The 9,135-nt window shown below is 58.7% G+C and overlaps 2 protein-coding genes across 2 annotated transcripts in view; both read right to left on the bottom strand.

Moving 5' to 3' along the window:
* Window positions 1–4,326, bottom strand: part of GLTSCR2 (glioma tumor suppressor candidate region gene 2) — an 8,588-nt gene extending 4,262 nt beyond the window's left edge. The window contains exons 1-5 of the mRNA XM_012653255.1: window positions 4,051–4,326; window positions 3,608–3,672; window positions 2,026–2,134; window positions 1,166–1,365; window positions 681–751 (exon numbers count right to left, since the gene is read on the bottom strand). Of these exons, the coding sequence (XP_012508709.1) occupies window positions 681–751; window positions 1,166–1,365; window positions 2,026–2,134; window positions 3,608–3,672; window positions 4,051–4,274 (669 nt within the window). The 5' untranslated portion in view covers window positions 4,275–4,326. The remainder of the gene's footprint in view (window positions 1–680; window positions 752–1,165; window positions 1,366–2,025; window positions 2,135–3,607; window positions 3,673–4,050) is intronic.
* A 1,730-nt stretch (window positions 4,327–6,056) lies between these two features.
* EHD2 (EH-domain containing 2) overlaps window positions 6,057–9,135 on the bottom strand; it is a 20,126-nt gene continuing 17,047 nt past the window's right edge. The window contains exon 5 of the mRNA XM_012653370.1: window positions 6,057–7,673. Within this exon, the coding sequence (XP_012508824.1) occupies window positions 7,122–7,673 (552 nt within the window). The 3' untranslated portion in view covers window positions 6,057–7,121. The remainder of the gene's footprint in view (window positions 7,674–9,135) is intronic.

Genomic DNA, 9,135 nt, shown 5'->3' with positions numbered 1-9,135 from the left:
CTCCCACCTAAAACGCTCTGCTGGCTCCCCAGCCCCACCTCGCCCCACTCAGAATAAACCCGGCCACCAGGCCTGCCCTCCTTCCCTGACCACCCTGGCCTCCTGAAGGTTCTGGGAACGTGCGGCTCCACTCCACAGCCTCTGCACCTGCTGTGCCCGACCTGGAGGCGCCCCTCCCACCTTGGGCGTGACGCGCTCCCCTGCCTCCCCGCCAGGTCTCTAACCACCCCCACCCCCACCCCCACCCCTGTACTGTATTCTTTCCAGCTGCGGCTTCCCTGGCCTCACTGAAGCACGTCCAGCCCGGCTGACCGGCCACCACACCCTGACCTGCCCCGTCAAAGAACCAACTTGCTGACAAGCCGATCGCCCCCCGCCCCTTTACTCCTTGCCGCACCCTCGCGCCAGGCAGGGAGAAGACCCTGTTCACGAAAGAAGCTGAACCCCCGAGATTCTAAAGCACCTGGGCTCTCACACTCGGGCTCTAGCAGCTCAGGATGAAGGTGGCTACGATTCAACCAGACGACACTCCTGCCGCATGCCAGGCACTGTCTGCAGCTTTTTCACGCATCACCCCTTAAAATGTTCCCAACCGTCCCGTGAGCTAAGCACAGTTTCACCTGCATCTTACAGAAGCAGGAACAGGCCCCCACCCAGGACGCCCTCCCGGCGCGTCTCACCTTCACTCCTTTCTTCTTGGTCTGCTCCAAGAAAAACTCGTCCTGGCCCACCAGCGGCCTGTCCAGAGGGTCTGTGGAGACGGGGAGGGCAGCTGCTGGGGCTTTCCCAGTGTGGGAGAGGGCCGGGGCCCCCGCCCTCCACGCCCCCAGGATTTCAGAAAGGCGGGACTAAAGCTCAGGAGAGGGAAGGACTGACTGACTCTCAGCCCCTGAGGGGCCTTGAACACCAGGCAAAACCGTGTCTCGACAGGGTTCGGAAAGGAGAGGAGACCCAAGGCAGAGGGCGGGAGCTGCCACGACTCAGGAAAGGAAAGCACAAACGGGCAAAGGGTACCAAATTCGAGACATTGGACTCTGCTGGGAAATCGTCAAGGCAATACCTACAAAGGACCCCCTAAGACACCGTGCTCTTGTATGCTGCACAACACAAACAACTGTACGTGGCAGGCCTATCCCTGTTCACAGGTAACAGCAGGATCACTCACTATCCAGGGCCCAGAGGTCGTAGAAGGGCCGCTCGACGGTGTCCTGGGGCGCAGGCTTGGCCTTGGTCACAGGAGGGTTGAGAAGCCGGGCCTGGGCCCTGCGCACCTCCCGGGGCAGTTCGCCCTGCTTCGCCAGTTTCTCCCATAGCTGCTGCTTCCGCCGGAGCTTCTTGGCGTTGGGGACCTGGTGAGCGAGGACGCTGGCCGGGGGAGGCGGCACAGTGTGGTGGGTGAGGTGACAGCCCAAGAAGCAGCCGAGCCTCCTTCTGGTCAGGCTACACCCACGGCTCAGGCAGCTCCTTCCCCAGCACCCCCTCCCCAGAAGGCTGTGCCTTCAGAGACCATGGCTTCAGGCTGTCCCTTTCAGAGACCCCCTCTCCCCAGGTCTGTCCCCAGCCCAGGCCTCTCTCCTGAGTCCCAGACTGACCAAACAGCAGCCTTGTCTTGGGCATCCCCCAAGCACGTCACACCTACCATGTCAAAACCAACCTCAGCATCACCCCAAAACCCGCTCCTCCTCCCCTACGCCCATCCCAGGGGCAGCCTGGCCGTCTCCCTGTCACCGTCCACCCTCTCCCCCATGGCACTGAGTCTCTAGGCCCTGCCCGATGTGCCTCCCAAACATGGCTCCCACCCATCCCCTCCTCTGTCCCCAAAGCCCCCAGCCAGGTCCAGGCCCATCCTTGCCTGCCTTGGCCCCAGCATCCTGGCACCCGGTCTCACTCCCCCCAGTCCCCAAAGCCCAAATCTGACCCCACCCTCCCCTCCAAATGAACCTCATCGATCGCCCCCTCCCCCAGAAATCCTTCAGAACCAGGGTCTGGTGGGAAAGAAGGGCACGGAGGTGTTGGGACGCTCACTCTTTGGGGGCAGGGATCTTGGATGTGTTCTCAAGGATGAGGTCGACCCGAAGGGGTTTCTTGAGAAGCAGCGACTTCTTCTGGAATTTGGTCCTCTTCTTTTTCAGCTCTAGGAGTGGGAGAAAGGAGTCGTCAAGGCCTCAAGCTTCTCCACTACCAAGGACTGCCACCACCCCTGCCCCCCAATTTCAGCACCATTGGAGCCATGGTATCTGCGTCCCAAGTCATCCCAGTGCAGACTGACCCCAGGCTCCCAACTGAGCGCAGAGGTCCCCAAGGGTGGGGCCAAAGGTGCTTGAGCCCCGACCCTCCATCACACCCATGTCCTGGGGACACAGGACCCTCCATCACACCCATGTCCTGGGGACACAGAGTCACACCCACCGCCCCATACATGAGGGGCTCCCTGACACAGCAGGGAAACAGCCACAGAACAAGGAAGAGAACGGGTGGTCAGGCGACACTGAAGCCCAGGATGGCCGATTCTCAGCATAGCTTGAGTTCTTTGCTTTTTACTTCTAAATGCTAACAGTTAAAAGCAAGAACTCTAGAACAAAACATACTAAGACAGAACTGTGCCCTTCTTTGTATGGTGGGAAATTAAGAAACTTCACTTCTCTGTGCCTCTACACTAAGGACGTTAATACCTCCCTCACCGGGCTGTTGTGAAAATGTAACTACTTCGGAAGCACGAAGCACAGGGATCAGCTGCGAAGGCTCGCGATCACTATTCTCTGCCCACATTGTCTTACTAAAATTGAACCCATCAAGCTGCCTCGCCTCTGCTCCCTAAAGAGATCTGCCACCGGCCAAAGCAAGCCCTTAACTATCAATACTTCCCCACCTGTCCACTGGGGCAGGTCCCTGACCTTTCCAAAGTTCCTCACTTCTGTGAAAGCAGAACTCTCTAATTTACCTCTTTTTACCTGCTCTCTCGAAGTCTCCTATGCCTCAAAGGAGGTCCTTTCACTCTGCTCACTGAAACAGGTCCTCCCACCTTCATTAAAACAGACCCTTTCGCTCATCTCATACAGGCTCAACAGACTCTCAGCTTGTTTTCAGTCCCCTCGTTACAGCAAACCATCTATTCTTAGTTTGTTTTTGTAAATATTGATGTCAATCCTATTACTCATCACAGTAATCCCTAACTTGCTCCACGACCTGTTTCAGCAGGTCCTCACCCCGAATTCTGGCAAATTAAAGCAAGCAGGTTAAGACTAGTTTCTTACCTGATCATTAAAGCAGGACTCCCTTGTTCTTACTAATGAAAACGGGTCTGATTCCTTCAAACAAGTCCTTGACTTGCTTTTCTGTAGGCCAACAGGAGACCCCCTAACTTCTAACCCACTCATCAAGACAGACCCCTACCAGGCTTATCTGCGCATGGAGATCACTGAGACCTTAAAAAAAAAAAAACAAAACCAAAAAACTGCCTTTTTAAAGTTAGTCTGTAGGTTGCTTTCTGTCCACTCAAGGTCTTCTTGTTTACATCAAAGCTGACCTTTCAGCAGGTTATTTGTCTTCCAAGCCACGTCATCAACACAGATCTCAGAGGCCGCAGGCCCCGAAAGCCCCTCCTCACCTTTTTCCTTGGAGCCAGTGTCCACGAAGAAGAGTTTTTCATCGGGGGCCTCTGACACCAAGCCTCTGGGAGATGGAAGCGCAGACGTCAGCCAAAGATGTTGGGGAGGGTACAGGTTTAACCCCACGGGGTCCAGCCTTCCTCCTATGCTCACTCGAGCACCCTCTTCCCGCCATGGGACTCTTCTGGGCTAAAGCCTCGCCCCTCAGTTTACAAAACTTAATACTTGAAACACACCCAGCTTTGCTAAATCTGGTGCCTCGATATGTCAAGTTCCCCAGCTTCCCACCCTGAGTCCGCAGCCCATCCTGTCGACTTCCACGTGGTACCTGGGGACAGGCGCCTCTCCGCCTCCGGGGAGTCCCCCGTGCCCCAAGCACTCTCTACCTCGCACCTGGCCGCACAGAACGTGGCCCAGATCCCGGAAGTCCCGCCCCACGTACCCGCTCGTGCGCTCCTGCAGCCGCACGTCCTCCAGGAACTGATCAACCTCCAGCCCCAGCGGCTCCTGAGCGAGCCGCCGCCAGCCCCGCTTCTTATTTCTCGGGCCACGCCGCCGCCGTCTTAGCGCCGGGTCCACCGAAGTGGGCCGCAGTCCCAGGAACCCAGAATCGGCACTGCTTTTCGAGCAGGGCCTGCCACCACCGCCACTGCTTCCTGCCGCCATCTTGCCAAAGGAAGAGTTCAACCGCCGGTGCCCCAGAAAAAAATCCCGTTTGGGGCGTGCGCGCGCAGACTTCCTGCCGTCTCCCGTGACGTACTTCCTGTGGATCCATCTCGGTAGAGTGGCGAAGCGACGAGGCTGCCATCTTGGTTAAGGATAACTAGCTCCTCCCTCCTTCGGTCTGTAGGGATCTGTAGATTCCTAGTGGCGGGGGCGGGGCAGAGGTTATAAATTCTAGACTCTCACCCTAAGTAAAACACTTTTCCCGGCTGCTCCGGGTCTTTGTTCAAGCTGATTATTTTTAAATCTTTTTTTTTTTTTTCGAGATAGAGTCTTGCTTTGTTGCCCAGGCTAGAGTGCAGTGGCGTCCTCATAGCTCACAGCAAACTCAAACCCCTGGGCTCAAGCGATCCTCCTTTCTCAGCCTCCCGAGTAGCTGGGAGTACAGGTGAGCACCACCACGCCCGGCTAATTTTTCTATTTTTTGTAGGGACTGGGTCTCGCCCGTGCTCAGGCTGGTCTCTAACTCCTGACCTCAAGCGATCCCCTTGCCTTGGCCTCCCAGAGAGTCTCGTTTTCTTAAAAGAGAAAAACTCAGAACCATATTCGGCCGAAGACACGTTCCAATCTCAGAACGTTTGTCCTCTCAACGTTCCAATCCTAGAATCTTAGAAATCAAAGAAGTTTAGGAATGTCGAAGTTGGAAGCACAGAACGTTATATTTGAGGGATGTTAAAAACATACACTATTAGGATCCTAGAAGCGAAGACTGAGACTCTTTCGTCTTGGGCAAGCTGCTTCGCTGTGCTTCAGTTTCCTCGTCTGTAAAATAATGGTACATCTGCCTCATAGATTATTCTGAAGATTAAACGAGGTGATAAGACCGTGCGTGGCATCTGAACGTTAGCTATTGTTACCGCCTCGCCCCCTGAGACTTCATCTTGGATTCAACAAATCTTTGCTATTTACAAATAAGGAAGGAAACTCAGGGGCCGTTGGGCCCTGGCAACCATCCAAAGGGATCCAGGACCTCGGAAAGGCCATTCTAGACTCATAAAAGAAAGAGACACAGAGAGGGAAGGCGCCACACGGTGGCCACACAGTGGAACTCAGCAGGATCCTGGAAGATGACAGGCCCCATGGACCTGGGTGCCCACCACCTCGGACAGGGGTTTCGGCGACCAGCCTGCCTGTCGTCGCAGTGTCCGCCAGAGGGCGCCAGGAGCCGCGAAACGGGCGCGCGTGGGCGGGAAGCGCGCGCGGCCAGCGTGGCCCGGGGCGCCGGGGTGTGGCCTTGGGTGTGTGCGCCGCCTGGCGAAGGCCGAGTCCCCAGGGCGTGAGCGCGCGCGCGCATGGCAGTAGCACCTCTCCCCCCTCTAGGAGCCTGTTTGTCCCCGTGTTACGTGTCCCAGGTGTCCCGGCCGCGTACCCAGGTTGTGTGAGCGCACGTTGAGGGGCAGGGCGGACGCACACGCGCACACACACACGCACAGGCGCGCGCGCCCCAGGGCTTGGTTCCCAGGCCCCCGCGGTGGGAGGAGGCAGGGAGGGACGTCCCGGAGGGAGGGCCCCAGAGTAACTTTTCTTTGGAAAATATGCCGGTCTGGCCCCCAGCCCAGGCCTGAGTCACCAGGCTCTGCTGCATTGAGTCACGGACTCCACCCCGCCCCTGATGGCTTGGAGGGGACCTCCCCCCACCCCAAGTCCTGCCCAGGGTTCTTCCCTGGTGGTGGAGGCGGTTGGGGGTGGTTGATCCCTGTCCCAAAACAGCCTGACTGCGACACAGAAGAAGCCTTGGCTTTATTCGCTCTGTGGGGACTCAATTCTGTTCACGGGCCCCTCCCAGGCGTGGGGTGGGGGTCGATGGTGGGCGTGGGAATCCCAGCGAGCAACCTGGAGGGGGCGTCGTCTCCACCCCTCCTGCTCTTCCCCACCTTTCCCGTGAGGCCGCCTGCCGGGGGTGGCGAAGGCAGGAAAAGGTGAGGAGGGCCGGGATGGGGGAGGGCTGTAGCACCAAGAACCGCCCCCCCACGACATCCCTGGAAAGGGGGCTACAAGAAAGCCCTGGAGCCTTTATACCTGGCAGGACCGTGGGTGGGTGGAGAGGACCGCCAGCTGTGGGGGCCCGGGCAGGCCGGCACTTCAGTCCGGGCAGGGGGGCGCAGGACAGAAACACCCCCGAGAGGGCACAGTGGAGGAGCGAGGATGGAAGGAGGAAGCGGCCCTTCTGCCTGCTACAGCATCCTTAGCAGAGAATCGGGTGTGGCCAGAAGTAGGGCGCTTTCCCCGAGGTGGGGGCTAAAGAGGGGTCCATCCGCAAAAGTAGGAGTTTGTGTCTCCCTTCTGAGCCCCCAGTGGTCCCAAGGCCTGAGGACCTGATGGGCTGGGGGGTCCTCACCTGGCGGGGCAGGAGAGGTGAGGCAAGGGGTCCTGCCAGCATCAGCGTGTGTTCCTGTGACTGTGTCGGTGCCCTCTCCTGACAGCGTCAGCTCCGCGAGGGCAGACGTGTGTGCCTCCAGTGCCCAGAACAGGGCCAGGCACGTAGTAGCTACTCAATAAATACTGGAATGCGCGATGAATGGATGGATGGCTGTGTCGGTGTCGGCGTGATGTGCCTGAGTATATGTGACGGTGGAGGTGTGAAGCCTTGTCCCTCCCGTGGTCCCCACTAAACGCTTCAACTGGGGTGTGTCTGGCAGCAGCGGGCAGGGAGACCGCCGGTCCTTACAGCTGGGTGGGGTGGGCAGGCAGGGTGTGCGTGAGCCGGGACAGGGGCGTGCGTGCAGCCGACTGGAGCTGGGGAGCCACAGCAGGGCCAGTGGGAGGGAAGGCCAGTGGGTGGTAGTTGCCTCACTCGGCGGAGCCCTTGTGGCGCCGCTTGGAGGGTGGCACCAGGCGACGGGGCAGGTTGGTGGGCAGCCCGTGGCCCTCGAGCTTGGCCTCGATGAGGTGGCTGGCCAGGGCGAACTCCTCGTCATCCAGCATGCCGTCACGGTCAACGTCGCTCAGCTTCCAGATGCGCCCCAGCACCGAGTTGGGGAGCTTGGTACCCACCATCCAGGTCTTGGCCTTGGAGCCGCTCAGCTTGCCGTCGGCGGGCGCCAGGTTGTAGAAGATCTCGTCGTATTTGGACTTGTCCTTGGTCACCACCCACTCGGCCTCGTCGTCCGAGCCCTCCTCGCCGTCCTCCAGGGCCTCGTCAGGCCCCCGCTCCACGAACGGGCCCATGTGGGTGCCCTCGAAAGCACCCCCCTGCACGCCCGCCTCGGTGCTCTCCAGCTCCTCCTGCCGCAGCAGCGGCATGAGCTTGGCGATGTCGTGCGTCAGCATCTCGTCCAGCGCCTCCAGCAGCTTCGGCTTCAGCGAGTGGAACTTGGTGAAGTCGTGCGCCATCAGCATGTCCTGCGGTCAGGGGACGGGGGCACCGGGAGGTCAGGGGCGCCATCCCTGAGGCCCTCAGGCCGCAGGGTGGCATTACCCACAGCTGCAGAGGTATTTGGATATCTGAACGCCCTATTCCTCCCCGTGCCCCAGAATTTTCTGGAGGGGTGGGAGGTCGGGCCCCTCTGATGACTCGGAGCAACCGCCCTTTGCCAGCCAGTGGAGAAGGATTTCAATATTGTAGCATCGGGTACAACTTTCCCCGCGCGCCCGTGCCACCCTCCACTGCTGCTGTTTCCGCCCCACGCAGACTGAGTGGCTGCCACACTAGGAGGTGCGGTTTGGGAAGGTCAGATCGTGAGAGGATCCTGGGACCCTCCCCCCAACCAAGAAGTCCTCTTGTCCTAGAGCAGCTGTCAGAGTGGGTTGGTGGCCACACTGCTTCTCGGATAGCCAACTCTTAAGTTCCCTGCACCGGGAGAGTCCCGCAAAGATGGCTTCATTTCACAGCCCCGCACGAACGTCCTGCAAGGAGGCGAGAGGCCCTGCCCATCTAAGGGTCGGGGCTCCTAGGTTCCACCCCAGCTCTGCCGCTTAGGAGCTGTGTGTCCTCCAGCAAGTGACTTCACCTCTCTGGGCCTCTGTTTCCATGTTGGTAAAATAGGAGTGATACCATTGGCACGCCTCTCATTTGGGGAGCAGGGAGGGCCAGATGCATTCATCCGGATAAAGTGCTCGATAAATGTCAGCGTGGTGTCAGCAGCTGCCATTTATATAGCCCAGACGTTCTCAGCCAGGGTTGATGCTGTCCCACAGGGGACGCTTGGCAATGTCTAGAGACATCTTTGATTGTCATGACTGCGGGGGTGCTCCTGGCATCTAGTGGGTGGAGGCCGGGGATGCTACTAGACATCCCCCAGCGCACAGGACAGCGCCCCTCAACCCGGAATCACCGGACCTCAGGTGTCAACAGTGCCGAGGTTGAGAAACCTCGTTCTGGTTCAAACCAGGTGCCAGGCACTGTGTTAAGGGGGTTGCAAACAGGTGCTGATTCGGCCCTGCGACAATCTGTTGATACTGACATACTCAATGCCCATTTTCCAGCTGAGACGGAGGCTCAGGAAACGCATGACTCGTCCAAGCCCACAGAGCTAGTGAGTGGCAGAGGTGAAATTCACTCTACCAAAATCCCTCGGAGTCTGGCCTGGAAATATCTGAGATTCACAAGTTCACAGGCTTTGGGCTGGGCACAGGGGTGCGTGCCTATAGTCCCAGCAACTTGGGAGGCAGCGGGGGGAGGATCACTTGAGGCCAGGAGTTGGAGGCTGCAGTGAGCTGTGGTCGCACTGTGAACAGCCCCTGCACTCCAGCCTGGGCAACATGGTGAGACCTCGTCTCTGGCCACCTCGAGGAAAGACCACACTTCCCAGTGTGACCATGTGACTAAGTACCAGTCAACTGGATGGAAGCACAGGTTGCATGT

This window comes from Propithecus coquereli, unplaced genomic scaffold (assembly GCF_000956105.1).
Source record: "Propithecus coquereli isolate 6110/MARCELLA unplaced genomic scaffold, Pcoq_1.0 Scaffold42, whole genome shotgun sequence".
Classification (NCBI taxonomy): Eukaryota; Metazoa; Chordata; class Mammalia; order Primates; family Indriidae; genus Propithecus; species Propithecus coquereli.
Note: the sequence above shows the minus strand (reverse complement) of the source record. Positions and strands in the feature narration are given on the sequence as shown.